General features: G+C 47.5%; 1 protein-coding gene across 1 annotated transcript; it reads right to left on the bottom strand.

Annotated features, from left to right (window-relative positions):
- Positions 1–1,778: 1,778 nt before the first annotated feature.
- Tigar (TP53 induced glycolysis regulatory phosphatase) lies at positions 1,779–21,630 on the bottom strand. The gene is made up of 6 exons (XM_021165440.3): positions 21,490–21,630; positions 14,140–14,177; positions 9,311–9,432; positions 7,846–7,923; positions 5,889–5,999; positions 1,779–5,000 (listed from the first exon to the last, which is right to left on the bottom strand). The coding sequence occupies exons 1-6, from the start codon at positions 21,519–21,521 to the stop codon at positions 4,572–4,574; spliced, it is 810 nt and encodes a 269-aa protein (XP_021021099.1). The 5' UTR covers positions 21,522–21,630; the 3' UTR covers positions 1,779–4,571.
- Between the last annotated feature and the right edge of the window lie 1,676 nt (positions 21,631–23,306).

The raw sequence follows: 23,306 nt of genomic DNA, 5'->3' as shown, positions 1-23,306 counted from the left end.
GGAGGGGGTGAGACCTTCGGGAGGGTTTAGGTAGGTCACTGGGACAGTATCTTTGAAGGGATGACGGACTCCAGGTCCTTGCATGCATGTTTTGCTTCTTAGCTTAAGGAGAAGAGTTCCACTCTGCCCATGCCTTGCCATCAACGGTTGCTTAACCCCAGGCCTCCAACCACAGGGTCCTGTGGTCCTGGGTTAGCACCTCTAAAATGGTAAGCAAAAATGGAGCTTTTTTTCTTTGTAACTTGATTGGTTCAGGTATTTCTTTCTTTTTTTTTTTTTCTTTTTTTTTAATTAGGTATTTATTTCATTTACATTTCCAATGCTATCCCAAAAGTCCCCCACCCACCTCTTTTTTTTGTTTGTTTGTTTGTTTTTCGAGACAGGGTTTCTCTGGCTGTCCTGGAAATCACTCTGTAGACCAGGCTGGCCTCGAACTCAGAAAACTGCCTGCCTCTGCCTCCCAAGTGCTGGGATTAAAGGCGTGTGCCACCACGCCCAGCTCAGGTATTTCTTAACAGTAGCACAAAACCAGCAGTTCTGTCCATTGCTTTCTCAGACTGGTAAGTGTCCCATCTGTCCTTCTGTAGCTAGCCGATCATTAAACCTGGGTATATTCACCTAGGAAGACCCATTTCACGTAAGGTACGGCTTACAAGATACACAACAGAGGCATTAACTCATAAACTCATTATGTGTAAACATAAATGTGCATATATGCAAATGCACATACTACAACATATATTTACCTCTTCTAAAAAAAAAAAACAAACATTTTGGACACATTTTGAATAAACTTGAAAATCAAACTTATATTTAAAAATGCACAGGGTGCTGCAGAGATGGCTCAGCAACTAAGAGCATGTGCTCTTAACTGTACTGGGTTTCGTTGCCAGCATTCACGCGGCAACTCACAACCATCTGTAACTCTGGTTTGAGAGGAGGATCTGGAGGCCTCTTCTGGCCTCTGTGAAAACCAGAAACACACAGTGGACATCCATCCACGCAGGCAAACACTTACACATAAGATATCTCTGAACGAATTAAAGAAGGGCTGGGAAGACGGCCCAAGATGGCACATCAGCTAAGAGCATGCACTGCTCTTGCAGAGGACCTAGGTTTGGCTCCCAGCACCTACATGGTGATTCACAACTAACCTTAATTCCAGTTCCAGGGGACATGTGACCTCCGTGGTGCACACACATACATGCAGGCAAACCACACACCATTAAAAAAAAATCTTTTAAAGAAAAATGCACAACTAACTAGGAGGTTTGTGTGTCTATTAGCAAGAGAGCCAAATTCCTCAGCGACTCACTGGGGCAGTTGAGAAAAATCAAGCTAAGAATAGCAGAAGGTTCACCCGTGCGGGGGACTGTCCGGGAGGGGGGGGGAGGGTATGTGTGGGCCTCTCCCAGTTGGAGCTTTTTAGCATGCAGTCCTGGTTTCCACTTATCAGATGACTAAAGCTGAGGGAGTCAGCACCTAGGGCCGGTATACAGGGGCAAAGCAAGGTAGCTGAACGCTGACAGAGACATGGACGAGTAGCAGGGGTTCAGGACGCCACCTGCATCAGACAGGATCTGGAAACACCAGACTGCACAGGAACAACAGAGTAAGACTCCTCGGACCATGCGGAGGTGCACAGCTGCAGCCCAGCATCGGAGGGGTGAGAAGGAAGCATCCTGAGTATGAAGCCAACCTGACTGCCTCACAGCCCCTACCACTGGAGACTTCGCCGCGACTCTGCGCCTCCAAAACACTGAACAGACCTAAGCATCCTTTATTAACAATAGATGCTTTATTTATTCAGTAGAATACTGGTTACAATTAAGAAGATCCATACATTCCCAAATAAATAGTGCCTCAAACAATATGGGTAAGACAAAGACTACAGATTAGCTGGGTATTTCTGTACACGTGAAAGGCAATGGAACAACACTGCTGCTCAGATGCTCCCGGTAAAGAACCAGAGGACTTCCCATGATGCTCTGCGCCTGGTCCACACTGGACCCTTGGCTCGCCCCGCCTTTCCTCACTCACACTGGATTTCTCTTCTTAACAAAGCAGGTTTTTGTTTTGTTCTCCTTTTGTGTTTCTTTCCCCCAATACTGAGGATGGAACCCAGGGCCCACTGAGCAACACCTCCAGACCCTTCAGGTTTTTTATAACTTTCCTCTCAAGTTCACGTATCCAACACCAGCAGAAAAAGGTAGTGCGGGGCACACTAAGAACGGTGTGGATGCTGGAGTTTCTATACAATGGAGATGACAGCCAGAGGAAACGCTGAGCTCACAGGAGGGCGACATTCACTCCTGGCATTCACTTGGCACGCTACCTTCTGCTATGTGAGACACATGCAGCTATTAATGTGGTAACGCAAAACTGACAAACGGCACACTTCGTTCAGATACAGACGTCAACACTGTGGCGAGATTTTGCCAACAGAATAAACTGGGGGTGGGGGTGGTGAGGAGGGTGTGTAGGGGAACTTCTCTTTGCTTGACTTTTCCATAAACCTGAAGTTGCTAAAAAAAAAAAAAAAAAAAGAAAAAAGAATCTTTTGTAACAAATCCACCTAGTGGAACGGGGGTAGGATGCAGGTCCACAAGTACCAAGACGTGCACCAAGGCATCCCTGGGAGCTTGTCCAGGGCAGAGGAGGAGGAGGAGTTCTGAAGTTATCCTGTTGTTAGGCAAAGCTGCCGTTTCTTCTCACATGACTTTAGATCAAAATAACACTTTGACACTGCTTTGAGACAGCTTACCCATTATGTATTTTTTAGTTTTTTTAAAATTTCTTTTAACATGTTCAAAATGTAACATTTTATCATCTACTCTTAGGGATGGGAAAATACAGCCTGATAAAGAGGAAGAGAAATCACTCTCAGGGGAGCAGCAGAGACTCAGGCCAGACAAGAGTCCAACTGTAGACGAAACCAGCCCACCAAACTTTGTCACACTTCCCTGGACCACACCGTTGACACCTGAAGGCTTGTGGGGTGGGGGTGCTCCACAGAAGTAGGAAGAGAATCAAACCCACAGCCTTCTTGTTTTTCCCCCTAATACCAAGGATGGAACCCAGGGCCCACTGAACACCACCTCCAGATCCCTCAGGCTTCCCTCTCAAATTCACGCATCCACCACTGGCTCCGATGCTGGCGCCAGTTTTGGGCTGAAGTTTGCTGTCACCCATGGGGCAACTTTTCTGCGGCCTCCTTAATCACGTCTCTGGGTTTCTCGGAACACGGCCATGCTTTGGGTGCACGTTAGTGATGTTTTTGTGCAAGGTACAGATGCATTTGGAATCTCAAGGAAATCCCTAGTCTGGGGCCACCGGTACCCAAAGTGTTGACACCAGCTCCTCAGTGTCTAGACAGGGGAAGGACCTAGCAGTGCTTTACAGCTGTGGTAAGCTAGCAGCGGTGAGCCTCGACATATTCCTTAGTGTTATGATTACAGTTTCCCCCATGTAATTCCTTTCCCTGAGGCTGTGGTGTGAGCTGGCATTTCAGCAGTTCAATCCGGTTTCCCAATTAAGGACTCCCGAGCAGCAATCAAAATCCCTTTCCTATAGCGCCACCTAGAGGGAAGGTTCTTCATCTGTACCTTCTAGATAGCAGTTTTCAGCACCTCTTCTTTAGATCAACTGGCAAGTCGGATAACAAAACGGGACGATTCGAGCATTCCCCCACCCACCCCGTTTGCCTGGAGAGCTCCTTTTTCCTTCTGCTCAGGGGATCCTTAATGTGTTTTGATCAAGTGGTGCATTCCCTTCTTCCACCGAGGTTGCTTTTATCACTTTTATTTGTGGGCATGTGTGCCAAGTGTCTGCAGAGGCACAGAGGGGGCACTGGCTCTCCAATGCTGGAGTTCTAGGCAGCATTGCTGAGCATTGTGAGTTGCCCAACATGGGTAACAGGATCTGAACTGGAAGTTCTGAGTAACAGGAAGTACTCTTAACTGCCCACCCACCCCTTCAGTCCCTCTGCTGTATCCTGAGGCAATAATAATAATAATAATAATAATAATAATAATAATAAATCCTAAGAGCCAGTTTCTGCAGAGGACACTAGAGCGTTCGGTCACTTTACCTTGAACACTGATCTGACAGTAAGAAGCTTCATTCTGAACACTTTGGACTCTGTCACGATCACTGCAAATACACAGTGAATTATTGAAACAATTCTTTCTTGCGAGCACTCGGTGAGCAAGTGTGAAATCATACAATTATCTTCAAAAGCCAACACCATCTAGACATCAAAAGGGCCAAGGAAAAGGACGTGTGTGGAAAGAAGGCTGTTCATCCCCGGATGTGCAATCCTCAATGTTCACATAAGTTAACAGTTCAGAGACATAATGGGACAGAGTGACAAAAATCAGTGTAGAAAATGATGTCTCGGAAAAGCCAGGCTGGCTGTGAGTGGATTCCCCACTAACGCCTGACACAGCCAGAACCCCAGTGGGGCTTCCACACATGAATTCTCCACTGCTTCTAAAACGGCAGCAGCAGAGGGTGCAAACACAAGAGGCCAAGGCCCTCCCTTCAGAGGCTCCACTTCACGGGCTCCACACTCAGTGCTGCTTTTCAGTCACTCCGTTCAGGTGCTCCTGGAGGTTCATACAAACGCACTGAATCGATGGCTGGCGTGCTTCCTCACAGTCTATGATGAAGACACTGATCCCAGTGTTGGGAGTGATGGAGGAAAGTTCGAATTTGTCTCTTGCTCCTGGCAACGAGCATCTGAGGTCACTCAGAAAATAACCAAAGAGGCTTCTCATGTAAGCGCCATGGCTCACAACTAAGATGCTGGCTGCTAAGCCCAGGGTGCCACCTTTGGGATTCGCCCCCAAGCTGCCATGTTTTCCAACAGGGAAAACCTCTGCCAAAGAGCTTTCCAAACCGCTGCCTGGCGCTCCAGGCAGGATGCTTTCTCTCTGCCCTGCCTTGCCCAGGATTAGCTGACAAATGAAATCAAAGAAATCCTTTCCACGCATCTTTACCTACAAGAAAGAGGAGAGAAAGGAAATCAAGCAAGGTGAACGGTGCCATTAAATTACAAGTCTGAAATACAACTATCCCAGCCTAAGGTTTCTATGGGACGTCAAAGCATCACTTGATGCTGAAGATATTAAGAAAAAGGGAAGGGCTAGAGAGATGGCACAGTGGTTAAGAGCACTCTTCCAGGCGTCCTGAGTTCAATTCCCAGCAACCACATGATGGCTCATAGCCATCTGTAAATGGAATCTGATGTCCTCTTCTGGTGTGTCTGAAGACAGCTACAGAGTACTCATATATATAAGTGAATAATTCTTTTTTTTTTTTTATGGTCTTTTTGAGACAGGGTTTCTCTGTATAGCCCTGGCTGTCTGGGAAATCACTCTGTAGACCAGGCTGGCCTTGAACTCAGAAGTCCACCTGCCTCTGTCTCCCAAGTGCTGGGATTAAAGGTGTACACCACCACTGGCCACCGTAAATAATTCTTTAAAAAAAAAAAAAAATCGGGAAGAGGAAGGCTGGAGCAGAGCCTAAGTAGGCAAATCTCTTGCGTATCACGCAGGCATGGAGACCAGAACCCTGGGGGTCCAGAGGCAGAGCCTGACTCAATGTCTTCCCCACTGCCTGTGTCAACCCCGCCATCACATCATGCTAAGTTTTTCTCATCAGTAATCCATCATTAGTAATGGTTGCTGACTCCCAGTGACTGAGACACAGTAACTTGGAAAAATCAGGGGCATGGGGGGGGTGTTCAGAACTTGCAAACCACTTGACTGTCGCAAACACCAGTAAAAAAACCATCAGAATTTAGTGACTAGGTCACCGGCACACTGGCAGGTTCATTGCCGGGCTGGCCAGCGACCTGGCAGCTTGGGCGTCCTCCGGCTGCATACCTGCTCAACTGTCTCTCCTCCAGGCGGGGTGAACATGGGACACTCTTCCCCAGCCGCTTTGGCCATGGCCCGAAGCTCGCTTAGCGGCTTGCCTTCTGCGACTCCGTACATCTGCAACAGTCCAGTCAGACAACGGTGAGGCTTACAGATCGACATGATGGTAAAGGCCTGTGAAAACCTGACACCATGCCAGGAAGGAACCCACCTTCCTTCCCTTATCTGTGACCCTGTCTGCTAGGAATACATTGAGTGCTAATGGGACTCACTCAGCAGAGGCCCAGGCCCTAGGCCATGGTAGGAATCTCAGTCTGGGTCCAGGCGGCTTTGAGGAAGAACTTGCTGACCCAAGGCTAACCCAAGCGGATGGTGGGGCTTTATCAGGGACAGGGAGAGATGTGTTTAGGGAAACACTCAGGTCTGCCTACCCACAATTCCTAGGATGCAGAGATGTGCTCAGGGCAACACTTGGGCAACCCACCCAGCGCCACACCTGATTCTCTGTTTTCAGCACTGGTTCTCAGGCACACAGCAGGAACTTCCTTCTGCTGTAACCTTTATGTCTCCTGAACCACAGCGAGCACATGCAAGCTGAGAGAGGCAGGCCCTCTAAAATGCCTTCTCCGTTCTGTTGCTTCTGCCCAGGATCAGAAGGAAGCAGGGCTGACAGGGATGCCCCCCGATCTTGGAGCTGGTATTATAGGGCACAAAGAACCCCAATGCTCTAGGAGGCCTGGGTTCGCATCTCAGACTGGAAATCTCCATGTGCCTTGCCCTAAACTGAAATCTCAGCTTTCGTGGTACACGAACCCACACTCACAGCGGGGCTAGGAGTAGGGTGGAGAGCCCTCTGCCTGTACTTTAAATCTGCACCTCTCTGCCCAGTGTAAACAAGTTTTCATCAGTATGACCTTCTTTTATAACTCAAGACACTTAGCTCACAGAGTTAGATAAGGCACTCTACATAAATACTATGTAACATGACAGTTGAGTAGATTCTCCTCCCTGCCCCCCCCCATTCCTCCCACCCTCTCCTTGACCCCCCTGCCTCCATGCTGAGAATTAAAATCAGGGCTTCAGACATTTTGGCTAAGTACTCTACCACTGAGTTATCAGCTCTAGATCTTGATGGGTTTTGTTTGTTTGTTTTTGAGATAGGGTCTATATAGCTCAGGCTAGCCTCAAATTAATAATCCTCCAGCCTTTTACTTTCAAAGAGCTGTAATTACACACGTGTACTCTCATGCCCAGCTACACAGATCCTCAACATATATTAGTTGATTCTAAATCCCCAAGAAAGGGCTGGAGAGATGGCTCCACAGTTAAGAGCACTGGCTGCTCTTCCAGAGGATCCTGCTTCAATTCCCAGCACCCACATGGCAGCTCACAACAGTCTGTAACTCCAGTTCCGGGGAATCTGACACCTTCTTCTGGCCTCCTGGGAAACCAGGCATGTTCATGGTACACAGATGTACATGCAGGGAAAACAGCCACACATAAAAATATCTTTTTTGGGTGTGGTGGCGCACACCTTTAATCCCAGCACTTGGGAGGCAGAGGCAGGCGGATTTCTGAGTTCGAGGCCAGCCTGGTCTACAAAGTGGAGCCAGGACAGCCAGGACTATACAGAGAAACCCTGTCTCGAAAAACCAATATATATATATATATATTTTTAAAGATTTATTTATTTATTATATATAAATATACTGTAACTGTCTTCAGACACACCAGAAGAGGGCATCCAATCTTATGACAGATGGTTGTAAGCCACCATGTGGTTGCTGAGATTTGAACTCAGGACCTCTGAAAAAGCAGTTGGTGCTCTTAACCACTGAGCCATCTCTCCAGCCCCACATAAAAATATATTAATTGAGGCTAAGTTTCTGAGGACTGCAAGTGTGCTTTAGCCAAGTGACGGCTCACTGAGAATGCGCAGTAGAAAGTGACACAAACAAGTTACCCTTTCTCGGAGCCTGGAGTCGTACTTTACCGCCATGTCTTTACAAAATCTGCTTTTTTCCAAAATGCCATGTATGGTCTGAAAAGTGAAAGACAAAGACAAATGTTTGTTTCTTTCTTTCTTTCTTTCCTACCTTCTTTCTTTCTTTCTTTTATAAAAATGGGTCACCATGAAGTTTCAAAAACATGCCATTCCATTTTTTTTTTTTAATTATTAGCAATAGTTTTGCTGTACAAAAAGCTGCTTCTCTGCCTGGGGCTGCAGCTCAGTGGCAGAGCACCTGCCCAGGGCACAGGACGCCCGGGGTTTGTGGCTTCTCTTCATGCCTAACTCTGGTAGTTACTACTATGTATGTGTAGTCCAGCTCAGACTACCACCTGCTTTTATAAATAAAGGCTCATTAGCACCCAGACACATTGCTCTCCCTTGGTTACGCAGAGAGAGGTCGGATTAGACCAGATTAAGAGTAGATAAAGGGAGGTTTAGTAGAAGGCAGCGCTCAGTCCCGGTGGAAGTCAGTGAGGTCACACATTCAGCCCAAAGCACCGGGGGCGGTTTACAGAGCTCAGGCGAGAGTGATGACTGGCAGCTAAGAGCTGGGACTGTGTTCACACATGGTCAGTGAGTGAGCCCCTGGACGGGCACTCGTGGGTGGGTTGCCAGGAATATGGAGACTAGGAGTGATGGCTTTGTAAGCACAGAGGTGTCTCTGTGCAGGCTGGGTTGGGGGAAGGAGGACAGACGGGGTTTCACAGCTTGTGCAGGGATGAGCAGGGGTTCCAGCCGAACAGACTTACTGAGAGGCACTATGCAACTGCATTCGTACTGTATCCATGTGAACAGATATAAACAGCTCTCATAGACACCACAGAGACGGACAAACCTGAACTACTTAGTATCTCACAGAAAAGCTGTGTTAGCCTTCCCCGTGGCTTCTTATGTGTGTGTACATGAATGCATGTATGCACATTTATGTTACTGCCCTCCTGGAGGCCCTAAACCGACCTGTAATGTGTTCCTGGCTCTCTCTCCCCCCTTCACTTATTGAGGCAAAGTCTCTTGTTAAACCTGAGGCTCACCAGTTCTGGCTTGTTCCAGGGGTCTCTTCTCCCAATTGCTGGGATTTCTAGTGGCTGCCCATTGTGCCCATCTGGGTTCTGGGGACCCCACCCCCACCCCCCATATGCCTTGTAGTTTTGTTTCTTGTTTATTATTGTGTGTGTGTGTGTGTGTGTGTGTGCACACACACATATGTGTGTGTTATGGTTTGCATGTGGAGATCAGAGGTCAACTTGAAAGAGTCAATTAATTCCCTCCTTCCATTACAAGGGTCCCGGAAACTGAACTTGGGCCAGCAGGCCTTCACCCACTGAGCCATCTCAGCAGGCTTTAGAAGCAGATTTTTTTTAAACTCCACGTTGTTGAGCTCCTGACCCATCAGTCTGGCTGGGTAGCCTGAACTCACCTGCTTAGTCCTCGTGAGATCGCTGGAGAAGGCGTGGGTAAACTGCACATTGCTCAGAAACTGCCCGGCGGCCGCTGCTTGCCGAAACCCAGTCTCTGAAAGGGGCGCGTCTACGCCTTGTCCTGCGGTGAGACAGAACCATTCAAAAAATGTATCTCAGCAAAGTCACACGAAAGGGACAGAAGCTGCAGTGATAGCTGTGACATGATGTGATTTCCTTGGGTACTAGACTTCTTAGGGAGCTGATGTGGGCCATAGCTCTACAAAGACTCGCCCACTCAAACACTTCCCCGAAAGCTACCTGTCTTCGTGGGAACCCACGAGAACTGGGCTATCTGGGCTCCTCCCACTTTCCCATTTGTCCATTTCTCGGTTGGATGTACTGCACACGCAGGCTGTTCCTGCAGGTTGCAGGCCATGGCTGGGTCACTTGACTGTCTCCTCTTCAGTCCACTGTCTGAAGGTCAGCATGCAATGATATTACTCCTCTTCCTTCCATCCTCATTTCACCAGACATGATGGCTCACACTTAGAACCTCAGCCCCAGTAAAGCTGAGGCAGGAGGATTACAGTGAACTAGAGGCCTTCTTGGACTACATGTAAGTAAGCTGCAGGGCAGCCTAGGCTACAAAAGGAGATAAAAACATGTTTTAAAGAACTATTAAAACAAGAGGAAGCGCCGGGCGTGGTGGCACAGGACTTTAATCCCAGCACTTGGGAGGCAGAGGCAGGCGGATTTCTGACTTCGAGGCCAGCCTGGTCTACAAAGTGAGTTCCAGGACAGCCAGAGCTACACAGACAAACCCTGTCTCGAAAAACAAAAAAAACCACAAGAAGGAAGCTGTTGGCCCTAAGGATGGAGCAGGCCTCTGAGCTACACCTTGAGAGGAGGAGACAGAGGAGGCATTCCACTGTCAACACATGCTGGCATGCAGGGGAAGGGGCTGCTGTGTGGGCCAGAGGGCTAGAAACCACAACTGAAGAGAAGCCACAGAGCCTGGGAGGCGTCTCAGATCAGTAGGAAAATCAAACTCAAGTCTCCTTCAGAGAAAAACACTCAATACAGACTAATAAGCTTTCATTCATTTAAGGTAAACAAAAGATCAACTCAAAAAGTCAATATGCACTCATGGGCACGTGGTTATAAACCCCCTCCCCTGACACACACACACACACACACACACACACACACACACACACACACACACACGTCTCATGAATGAAAGCCAGGAGGAACAACAGAGAAGGAATTTAGAACCACTGAGACTTTAGATGTTAAAGCCAGTGGCAGAGATTAGAGATAAAGACAGACTCAGAATAATTGATGAACACAACCCACCAAGAACAATGCAAATGGTCTTCTAAAGAATCTTTTCTTGTTTTGTTTTCGAGACATGGTTTCTCTGTGTAGCCCTGTGCCGCAGACCCTCTGGGCCCCTTTGTCTGCATGGAACGGGTCTCTCATCGAGGGTGGGCAAAGCGTCGGATGAGTGACAAACAGATGCACACAGGAGAGGTCGTGTGTAGAATCTGAATGTATTTTTACAACTCGAGCATCAGACTTTTTATACAGAAGACAATAAGGAAGTTGGGTGACATACCCGCAAGGTACAAAATGAGGTAACCGGATGCTTAATGACTCTTACACAAAACAGAGAGGAATGAAAATGCAAAGACTGGCAGGAACTGGGCAATAAAATAACTGAGACAATGTCAGCCCTATCTAAGGTCAGCTATAGTCTTAGAAGCCAGGTGTGAGATCTTTTCACTCCTAGGGCAAGGGCTTTCACACCCAAGTCATGGTTCTAACTAGGGAGTTCCATTCTAGCTAACCATCTCATGAATAATGCAATACTCTAAAACCACAGCCCGACCTACTTCCCAAACCATTGTAAATTCCTGTATATAGGTGTAACTCAGCTATAATTCTAAGCATCTATTCTGGTTTCCCCTACGGTCAGAAACTTCTTTCTTCCTTGGTGATGGTAGATTCCTGTGAAGGGCAGTGACCTAACTTTTACTCAAAGAGATAGTGTAATACCAGGGGCAGTACTGAATTCCAAGCCCAAGGTCTTGCTCAAGGACGATCTAGGACTGTTGGAACACTGAGGCTTTAGCTATGTCAGAATTCAATCTTAAAAGGCACTTATAATAGGATGATACTGAAAGAGAGCACGACTAGCGCGGGAATGGAGAATTAAGAGAACGCCAGACTCCAGGAGGAGAGCTTCCTTGAAACTCTTTTTGCCTCATGGGCAGCTTTTAGGCATCCCTGCCTGACAGGCTGACTCAACCGGAGTACCGTGGCAGCCCTAGCTATCCTGGAACTCACTCTGTAGACCAGGCTGGCCTCGAAGTCAGAAATCTGCCTGCCTCTGCCTCCTGAGTGCTGGGATTAAAGGCGTGAGCCACTATGCCTGTTTTTTTGTTGTTGTTGTTTGTTTTGTTTTTTTTTTAAATGATGGAGCTGATGGGAAAATTCCTCTCTGGGCAACAGTGTTGCAGAAGGGATGTAAGGCCCTCAAACACGGAGCTAAGGCCATGATGCAGAAATCAGTTCAGGCACTGGTTAGTTTCTGCTACCATAACAAAGCAGAACGGAGCAGGCGGCTCATACACCCAAGTCGCCTGATGTCACTGCTCTGGAGCCTGAGGCTCTGTGTCAGGACGCTGGGCTTCCTTCTGCCGAGGCAGAGTGCTGAAAGCTCAAACTACAGAGAGAAGACAGAGGAATTCTCTGCGTGCCACCTTGTAAGTCTCCTCGGTGAAGCTGTCCCTGTGATGGAGTCACATTCGTCTACAGTGTGACTATAACTACAACTCCAAAGGACGAATAAAGAAGTGGAGGCCAGAAGACTGAAGAGCCGGTGGCAGGCAGCTTTCTGAAATGGGGGGAGGCAGGAATCTAGGGCCGAGGAAAGGGCAAAGTACACGAGGTGGGAGATCCTTAGTTAGGAGCACAGGCTGCTGGCTCAGAGCAGCTGCCTTTCCCTGCCCCGCTCGGCTCCCTCTTCTGGCCTCCTGGGACATCGCATGTAGTGGTGCACAAACAACATGCAGGCAAAAAGCTTACACCTGTAAATAACAGGTAAATCTCACAGGCATCCCTTGTGGGTACACGGAGGCAAAATGAAGACCACCAGAACCAATGAGAAGATTCAAACAGTGCTACAGAGACAGCTTGCCTAGCATGAGACGGGACAAGCTGGCCACTCGTCTCACTGATGACAAAGGACCTGACTAGAGCAAGGGAGGGTGGAGCCGGAGAGATGGCCAAGCAGGTAAGAGCAGACAACCACCTGCAACTCCAATTCCAGGGAACCCAGTGCTCTCTCTTCTGTACTATACACACACACAGACACACACAGGGGTTCATAGATGTACATGCAGACAAGCCACTCACAGACATAAAACAATTTAAAGGAGGGGTATGTGGCTTGAAAGTCCATAATGATAGGGACCCCCACCGTGTAGGAGGGCTGAGGGTGCAGCTGGTTCGTACCCAGTTAGGAAGCTCAGAGATGAATGACCCCCTCACTATGGGACTTGAAATGGAGCTGCCCGCTTTGAGGATAGGTCCTCCCAACTTAATGAATCTAATCTAGATGATCCCTCCCTGGCAACCAGAGGCTCCCCATAGTTGTTTCTACAATCCTAGATCCCGCCAAAGTGATAAACCGTGCTAACACTCACAACAGACCTCCTTCACTAGCTGTGCTATAGCTCTGTACTGGGGACGGGGCCAGGGTCCAGCATCAGCCAGCCTGAGAGCTTTCTTCCCCAGCGACATGCTCAGCTCAACAAGCTGATGAAAGCAGAAACAGAGCAAGTTCCGGGTGAAAACCATCAGTCCAGACGCGTGTGTGCCCACACTGACTGAGAGTGCTCTCCTACCTACGTATACCAATCAATATCAGAAGGAAGGGACAGATGCTGCCAGCTAGGGACTGCGCTTGGAGACTTATGTTTTACTATTTCTGTAAGTTACGGATGTCCGTGTCAGGGTGTGTGCATTTGACTGTAAGTTCTGTAGAGGCCAGAAGAGGGGGGGTCAGAGACCCCCTGGAGATCAGATCTGGAGCTGGAGTTAAAAGTGGTTGTGGGTACTGGGGACCAAACTGGGGTTCTCTGTAAAAGCAAAACCCTTTCTCAACCACTAAGCCATCTCACCACCCCACAGACAGTGTGGGAATCTGTGGGAGAGGAGACCAGTGAGCATCCAACGTACAAAGTCAGGAGACTTAAAGATGGATGTGGATGCAGCTGTGGTTACTCACGTTCCAGAGCGGTTGGCTTTGACAACCTCCGCAACCACAGCAGAGGGAATGACAAGCCAACCAAAGGGCCACCCCACAGCAGAGGGAATCTCATCATTAGTACAGAACTCAGAGTAACTGTTTAGAAAAGTGCTAATAGGAGCCTGTAAATGTCTTATTTCCTAATATGAAACCATTCTTTACAGCCTAAACTAACCTTGAAGTCTTTGTATAGTGCAGATACTGGCCTCAAACAGAGATCCTCCTGCCTCAGGCATATGCCTGCCGGGATGACTGGCACTGGCACGTATCATCTGGCTTTGATCTTGTCAAATCGCAACTGTGGTATTTCAAGTCCTTAAGAACCCAAGGCGACTTTTCAGTGACTGGCCCCCGTTACCCGTGCACGCCATGCCCACTTTAAGTGACCTACCATTTTAGTCGAATTCTATGGTACCCTCACCCCCTAACCCCAATCCAATTCAACTCAATTACAGTGCCGCCTGCCTCCCCTCGCGCCCACCAAGTCATTAATAGTGAAGCAGAACTGGGCAATAATCGGATGAGACCAACCTTGAATGATTTTCTCCTTATTAAGTCTTGTTTCACCACTGAAATAAAAAAAAAAAAAAGAAAAAAAAGTTACCAAATTATTTTTGAAAAGAGAGAGAAAAGAAAAAAAAACATCGAAGAGCAATGAGATTCATGACAAATCTTAAACTTGCAAATCTAATTATTTCCTTTCCAATTTTCCACCCCAACTCTTGAATTCCAAATCAAGCTACCCCTAAAGCAAATGTAAATGGGTCAGGAAATCAATGTTAAGTGAACTGCTGGAGGAAAAAGCTATTAAAATGCAGCTTTATTTATGATGAGGCAGCCTTGGTACGGTAATCGTGCTGGCCGAGCAGGATCACTTCAGGGCAGCAGGCCCGGAACCAGGGTGGCCATCTGTGAGCTGCTGCCCTGAAGAAGCACGTGACAGGTGTGAACATGGAAAGAGACCCTTAGCACCCAGAACTGACCCTGGTCCTGGAATGGAGGTAGTCCTACTGTGCGGTAGCTATTGCCACCTTGCAGACCAACTGTGTGCCCAACTGAGTGCGGTTACCCTTTGAGGAATTAAAAAAAATCAAAACAATCCCAATCCTAAAGCAAGCAGAGGACCGACAGGGCTGACTGGAAAGATTTCCAGGAAATAAATGGGTAAACTGAGGCTGGAGGACAGCGGTGAGAGGGAGCCACATGGGCAAGCCTAGATGGCAGGTTAGATCTAGGATAAACGTCACCAAGCAGGGCCAGGAGGGTGGTCACTTGGTAAAGTGATCACCACACAGGGCGAGCTGGGAATCTCAGCACTGTGGAGGAAGCTGGGCATGGCGACAAGTGCCTGCCTGTAATCGCGGCACTGCCCATCTCTGGCCTCCACACGCAGCAGCGACTCTGAATAAAGTTCATGCCCTAAAAACAAACACAGATCTGTCTAAGAGACACCAAGAGGGGCTGGAGAGATGACTAGTGAGTAAAGGAACTGTTGTTCTCCGGGAGGACCAGGGATCCATTCTCAGCACCCTCATGGTGGCTCTCAACTCAGTCCCAGAGGATCTAATACCCTCTCTTCTGACTTCAACAGACATCAGGCACACATGTGACACATACATACACACACACACACACACACACACACACACACACACTCACGCGCGCGCGCGCGCGCGCGTGCATGTGTATCAGGCAAAACGTTCATATACATTTAAAAACAAACCGCAAAGCTTGTGTGGTAAGAGAACAAGCTCCACAATAAAGGACTGGAAGGCAAGGTGGGAAATAACATTCAAGTGCTAACTCCTTAGAAAGGAGGGGAATAAAAAACATCTGGATCCGCATACAGAAACACTGGAAGAATATATTAATAGGTTCAGGCATGGTGACACATGCCTTTTCCGGCATGGCCTAGGGAGAGACAGAATGGCATGGTTCCTGCCCCTGGGACAGGGCTAGCAGGCATGGATGCTTTGGGCATGGCTTGCTTGTATAATAATGTACGAATTTTCATGTTCCTCCTTCAAAGAATGTCCTTCCTGTTAATGTTAAACACCCCAGTCCAGAAGGCAAAGGTGTGGCTAATAATGGTAAACCCTAAGGCTGTAGAAAAGAACTCTAAAACATGGGTTCAAAAATATGTAACTTCTCAAAAAGTAAGGATGTAACATGAATTATATGAGGGGCTTCACGAAACTAAAGGAACTGAAGCAGTTGTGCTGTGAGCCAACTTGTCAGAAAGGTACTTTTCTGTTTATGCTTACAAAGGCAGGCAGATAGCTGAGTTCAGGGTTGGCCTAAGACAGAGCAAGGTTAGGCCAAGGTGTGGTAAAAATGCTAATCCCAGGAGGGGTCCCACCTAGCTAGTTAAAGCTCTGGGCGTATCAGAAGCAGGCAGACCTCTGAATTCCTTTGCCAAGTTAAAAGAAAATGTGTGCTCCTTGCCTCCAAAAGAATCAGGGGGCAGGGATCTCTGGATGCTGATTCACAGGATAATCAAAAAGGAACCTGGAATAAATGATGGGATTGATATGTAAAATTAAACACTGGGCTTGTGATCTGCAAGAGATGAGCTATCCAGAATCTTTTTTAGAATAGCAAGAGAGAACTGCTTGGAGAACCGTCTCTAGCAGAAAATAGAGAGCTGCCTGGAGAAAGCAGAACAGAGAGAAAGCCTGCTGGAAAGTTCTGCTGTGTTCCAGCAGAACACAGGCCACCAGCTTGGACCCAGGACTTCGAGTCATTTGTTTTCACCACTCCCAGACACCCCTTCTCTCAGAATCCCTCTCTCTCCAAGCCCAGGCTGTTTCTTGTCATTCAAGGGGCAGAAGCCAAGTGGAACTTTGTGAGTTCAAGGCCAGCCTGAACTACAAAGTGAGTTCCAGCCAAAGCTACACAGTGAGTATCTGTCTCAAAAACAAAGTTGTTTTCTTGTTTAAGTGAGAAAAGTATAGTGGTAGGACACGTGCTTACCATGCAAGGCCTCAGGTTCAATACTGAGCATGGCAAAATAAACTAAGCAACTAAAATACAAAGAAGTAGATAAATATGGTCTCATATGGGGAGAGGAATAGGAACAAGGAGAATCGTTTTGGTTCCTAAACATACAGATATTTTTTAAAATGTATGTTTACATAAATGAAATTACTGTGTTTGGAACCGTTTAGGCCTTGGCAAAACCAAGACGACTGATGGCCCACTATTAAAAGAGTTCCTATATATAGTATAGCAGCATCTTAAGAAACAGGCACCAAAAAAAAAAAAGCATTAACCTCTGACATACAGAAAGGTCTGCTGGCAGAAGGCTGGGCTGGGCAAGCTGGTGTTCCAATCTAGGGAGAGAAATTGGGTCCTGGGCTCACTTCCTATCTCAGCTTTAAAATCCTCCTGATACCAATAAAAACTGCCTCCTGCCGACTCATGGCTCAGCACTTGGGAGGGTGAGAAAGCTCAAGGCCAGCCTAGGCTACAAATCAAGTTTCAGGCTACTCAGCAAGACTTGCTCCAACGACCAAAAGCTGTGGTTTGGTAACACAGCCTGTAAGTCTAGCAACTGGGAGATGGAGGCAGGAGGATCAGGAGTACAAGGTCATCCAAGTGGCACAGTATCTCTGAGATCAGCCTGGCCTACAGAAGACCTGTCTCCAAAATCTAAAGAAATAAAACAGAACTGCTTTTAAGTAGAAGTATCATCCTCCCCATTAACTCCCAGCAAGAGGCAAAGAGGCACCCTCACTGGGCACATTTGACATCAGGGGTGGGGCAGGGGGCAAGGGAGATGGCCCAGTTGGGAGGTAAATTGCTCCCCATATAAGCACGAGTACCTGGGTTTCATACCTGAAGTGAAAACATGTGGGGAGCTGGAGCCAGTCCAGCCTAACACAATCAGAAACCTCCAGAACCAATGAAAGACCCGGGCTCAAAAAATTAGGTGGAGGGGCTAGAGGCTGGTGACTCACAACCATCAGTAACTCCAGTTCTGGGGAATCTGCTGCCCTCTTCTGGCCTCTGGAGGGACTGCATGCACATGATATACAGACATTCCTTCATGCAAAACAGCGATGCACATAAAATATAAGTAAATCTTTATCTTTTTATTAAAAAAAAGGTGGAGAGTGATCACACACACATACAGACACACACACACACACACGAGAAAATTACTAATTTTGTCACTCCAACATTTTGCAGACAGCACTGAGAGTGAAATCTCTCCATATGGGCAGTGGCCCTTTTGAACACACACTGAAAAGAATCCAAGTGACAGGATAGTTTTGCAAAGGCACTGCCCCACATCTAGGGATTCTTTTCAGTAAGAGGTGAAAACAAAAGTGGATGTGATATAGTGAACACTTTCCTTCAGCTGTAGGTTGATCCCTGCAGGGGCTGGAAACAGATGCTCAGTGGGGAAGAGTGCTCTGTAAGAACTGAGCTGAGACCCAGGCGGTACATAAATGGCAAGGTGTGTGCCTGAACCTGGGTGCTGGTGGCTGGGGAGAGGCAGGAGGGTCACTGGGACATGCTGGCTGCCAAATTAGCTTCAGGCTCAGTGAATTACTGGTCTCCCTACCTACATATATGCGTAATACACTCCTAACACACACACACACACACACACACACTTCTGCTACCTTTTAGCATCTAGCAGGCAGTTTTGAACTCAAGCCACGTTATAAATATTCAAAGATTACATAACCCAAAATAGAACTGTTTCCCCAAAACCTGTGTAAATATTTAGTATTGCAGCTTTTAGCAGCTTTAAAGGGTATCCATAAATCCTTGAGGCAGGTGTTTAAAGCTAGTTTAGGGGATGGGCAAGGCTAAGCAAGCCCTTGGCTAGGGAACCAGAGAAGGAGGCGGCTGTGGAAAGGTCAGAGCCATGTATTTGGACGGAGTGGAGGATGCATCGCTCATTTTCAAATTCTGCAGGGTGATCCATTTCCAAAACAGAACACCAGGCTCCACAGAAGTCTAGACACTTATGCCAAGAGCTGAAGTCTCATGACCTGCCATTTATAGGCCCTGTGGGTGGGGGAGGTGTGAGCATGGGACACCATGGGGGACACACAAGACACAGGCAGGCCTCACTCAGGCTGTAGGTTACCCTTTGCTGTTACTTAAAAGCAAGTCCCTTGGCTCTGGTTTACATACTTAATCCCTTGTTAGATCCTTATAAAGATTCCGACTCAATAGACAGCTTCAAGCTATCCACAGCTGAGAAGCCGACCTTTGTGGGAAATTAGCACACTTCTGGGGTTTTCAGCACATTTATTCCAGTGTGTAAATTACCACCTCACCTGATACCACCTGACCTTTTACCAACCATTTCAATTGCAAACAGATTCAAAGGCTAGTCCCAGAGGAAAAAATAATAATAAAAAAATGGAAGTAAAATGGTGTTGCAAGTGACTGACTATAAACCCAAAAGCTCAAGAGAATCCAGGCCTCTGTGGCTGTCAGGTACGAACACTCACCCAGCCTCCCTGGGTCGGGTTACAATGCTGCAACTTTCGTGAGAAATTACAGTTCAATACAAACAAGAGGCAAGAGGCTTGGAATCCAGCCGGGCGGTGGTGGAGGCAGAGGCAGGCGGATTTCTGAGTTCAAGGCCAGCCTGGTCTACAGAGTGAGTTCCAGGACAGCCAGGACTACACAGAGAAACCCTGTCTCAAACAAACAAACAAGCAAACAAACCAAAACAAACAAACAAAAAAAAAAACCTTGGAATCCAGGGTGTTCTGGTCCAAAAATGACCATCTCCATTTCAAAATAAGACAAACAAAAACAATGGAGAGATGACTCAGCAACTTGAGCACTGACTGCTCTTCCAGAGGACCTAGATTCAATTCCCAGCACCCACGTGGCAGGCTAACAAACGTCCAGAGCTCCAATTCTAGATCTGACCCCCTCCTCTGGCCTCTGTGGGCACCATGAACACACATGCTACACAGACATACATGAAAACACCTATACTCATATAATTAATTAATTAATTAATAGAATATTTAAAACATGACAAATTAGGATACACATAAAATTCCATGAAGGATTTGGTTAGACACAAGAAAATTGCTTTAAATTTGTCTTGCATTATAGTACAGCCCGATGTAATTAGCCAACTTTCCCATGAGTTTCCCATGATTTACCTATGGTGACTACCAGTCAAATGTGAAAGCATATTTGTTCTTGAACCAACCAGGCTTCTATCTGTCACAAGTCCAACAGAAAGAGGAAACCTGAGATGACCATGCCAGGACAGCAGCTAGCCACAGCCCTGTCTATTTCAACAGACTAGTCTTCCTGTGTCTAAAAGAGAATAAAACTTTGAGACAGGATTCCACTATGTTCCTCTGGCTGCTAATGTAGACCAGGCTGGCCTTCAACTCCTCTACCTCCTGACTGCTGGGGTTTTAGGTATGCTGCCACAACTGTTGAAGAAAACTACTATTACTACCCCCTAAAATTATAGCAGGTGATATTTCCAAGTGACCTTCAAACACTAGGCTTTAAGATAACCAAGAGGCAGAGAATAGCGGGTTAATTTGCTCTGGTTCAAATACTTGCCACACAACTTGAAGTTCCCGGGAGTCTGACTCCCCTTACTCTCCAGTGAATCACAGACACTCCCTATTCACACAGATATTGCCCATTAAGAATCTAAGTAGGGATGGTTTCCCAGCTGGGTCCACGTTGAAAAGAGGACAAGGGGGTTCATGTTCCTTCAGTGCTCCCAATAAAGCTGTATCATCTCCCAGAACATTCTAGAAAGCACAGGGAGGGACACAGAAAGACACAGGGAACCAGATTTCTAATTTAGCCACTAAAATCCCTGAATCTTGAAGGCCCACTTCACATGATGCTGGAGACCATCTTCCTATAAAGAGGAAGCTGGACAGAAAAAGCATGCGTTGAAGAAGGTCGCCACAAGGTTCAAACGCTGTCAGCGCTCCTGTGAGCCCTATGAAGCCGGAAACGGTAATCAGTCCCGCTCTGAGAAGCTGTTCTGATAAGCCCTGACTACACAGGTGAGACTCAGCTGCTTTTTATCTGAGCTTTGCTTACAGAAGAACACGTTATTTAATTCTCGGGCATATTTCTTCCTCTCTGCTCCATGCGCTCCATCCTCTCCATTTGGTTAGATCCAGAGAGATTAGACTGCAGCCACCAATCTGCTTATCAGAACGCAGGTCAGAAAGATTAAGTCTGTCCAACGAGGCAGCTTCTAGCTGGAGCCTGAATCCCAACCAAGCAACGCCTTGAAACTTCCCTTCTCTTACCCACCCTGAATCTGCCTACCATCATCACCAGGCAAACAGGTACTGGGAAGGAAAACGATAGGTGACTTAAAGCCAGATTCTGCTCCATGAAATCTGTCATGATAAAAATGTTTGTTCAGGGTGATGCAGTCGACTGAGAGGAGAGCTCGAACCCTCTATTTTTTTTCCCCCTCAGAACTGTAGCCTCTGAAGGGAGGTAAATTGCAAAAGTACCCCCGATGCAAGGAGATAGGGGGAAGGGGAGGGTGAGAAAACAAGGCAACCAGCATAGGATAGATGAGGTGTGGCCCAGCAATTCTGAAAACTCTGGAATTTACTAGGGGGCATAAAAGGTCACACTGAAAAGTCGAGAGGCCAGGTCATGTCTTCACGCAATGGCTGGGAACCGTAATCATGTGCTTCTCCACACTTCTTTCCTCGTGGAAAACGCAAGGCTCTTGACAGTTAAGACCTGGCTTCCTCACGCAGGGTGTCGCGGATAAAAGATTGGACACGAGAGGATGCAAAGAAAAAGCACGTGGAAAGCCCACCCTCCCCGGATTGGAGCACGTAGGGAACCAGAAGAGACCCAGGCCAGGAAGCTCCCGGCAACTGCGATACTCACTGGCGGATAATGGTCAAGGCGAAGCGCGGCATCTTGGCCCAAGTCGCGTGAGCCACGACCCAGCTCTGCTGCAGCACCTCGCTGTGCCTGACTGCGGGGCCACTTTGCCTGCACTACTTCCGTCTGCCCTGCGAACCGGCCCCGTAGCTATTGGTCGAGGCGGCTGAACGTCACCACAGGGTTGCCAATAAAGGTGGAGCCTGAAACCCGGAGAGGCCCCGCCCAGGCCAGTGGCGCTTGCGCTCCTGCGCGCCAACCTGTGATTGGCGCCTGGCAGGTGCGCGCGGCCCCGCCCTGGGTTAACGCCCTGGAGTCTTGCCAGAGTTAGACAGCCGCCTGCACCAGGGACAGATAAGGACTGCCTTGATTGTTTTATGCTGAACTGATTTGAGGAAGGCTTGCAAGGTGTAGTGTGCCTGTAGTGTGCCAAGGCGATGGCTCTCTCTGGTGGTTACACAGCCAGACTGCATCTTGTGAGGGTTAGCTGTTATCCTTTACCTGGGAAGTGAGGTCAAAGTAGGTTGTAGATCCAAACCAACCTAGTTTCTCTCTCAACTTCTTCTTTTTTTTTTTTTTTTTTCCGAGACAGGGTTTCTCTGTGTAGCCCTGGCTGTCCTGGAACTCACTTTGTAGACCAGGCTGGCCTCGAACTCAGAAATCCTCCTGCCTCTGCCTCCCGAGTGCTGGGATTAAAGGCGTGCGCCACCACGCCCGGCTTCTCTCAGCTTCTTAATCAAAGACTTTTGTCAGGCCCCTTTCTTGCCTTCTGCTTTGCTGAGCCTGGTCCTCCCAAACATTATTACCAAGTATTTTCGCTAATGCTGCTACCATTTATAATTAAGTCACTCTAGAAGTCTCCACAGATATCCATTGTATTAAGAGTTGAATTCAACCACTTCTTAAAATAGTTCCTATTGTAATGAACGTTATCTCTATTGCACTGATCTAGAGGAAAGTCGTTTCCTTAAAAACAAGTGCAGGGACATAGGTTCTGTATAAAACCCTTCGAGAGGGGTTGGGGAGTTGGCTTAACCCTTTAAGAGCCCAGATTATTTGCTCCTCTGGAGAACCAGGTTCAAAGCCCAGTGCACCCACAGAGGCGATCAAACATCTGTAACTCCAGTTCCAGGAGACCATTTACTTTCTTCTGACCTCTGGGCTCACGTTATTCGCAGACATTCAGGCAGAGCACCTAGACACATAAAATAAAAAGAAATCTCAATAAATAAATAGATGTCTTCAAGACTGAAACTGAGACTCTAGTCCTCAGCCATATAATAGGAACATAGGGACAAAAGGGCTATAGGGGCTGGAGGTCACAGCCTGTGCTCAGCCAGCCAGGCCTGGTCACCTAGCCTTCCTACGACAACTGAGAGCCAAATAAATAGTGAGGAAAAAGGAGGAAAAAGAAGTTTATTCAGGGGCTGGTGAGATGGCTCAGTGGGTAAGAGCACCCGACTGCTCTTCCGAAGGTCCAGAGTTCAAATCCCAGCAACCACATGGTGGCTCACAACCATCCGCAACAAAATCTGGCGCCCTCTTCTGGAGTGCCTGAAGACAGCTACAGTGTACTTACATATAATAAATAAATCTTTTTTAAAAAAAAGTTTATTCAGTTTATCCACTGTCCCTCACCCTCACCTCAGTCCATTGGTGGGATCCTAAATTTTCTCTGAAATTTTAAATGGAAGCTAAGAGACAGACATGCCTAAGCAGCCCAGCCACCAAGGTGTAGTCGCCCACAGAGCAATGTCTCATCTCTGCCTATCTCTAGCAAGTGATGTTCCTCCCAGAGACGGTTCCCTCCTCTGACTGCC

The sequence above is a fragment of the Mus caroli genome, unplaced genomic scaffold, assembly GCF_978045245.1.
Source record: "Mus caroli unplaced genomic scaffold, Mus_caroli_1 scaffold_7, whole genome shotgun sequence".
Lineage (NCBI taxonomy): Eukaryota > Metazoa > Chordata > Mammalia > Rodentia > Muridae > Mus > Mus caroli.
This window is presented reverse-complemented; position numbering and strand designations above follow the sequence as displayed.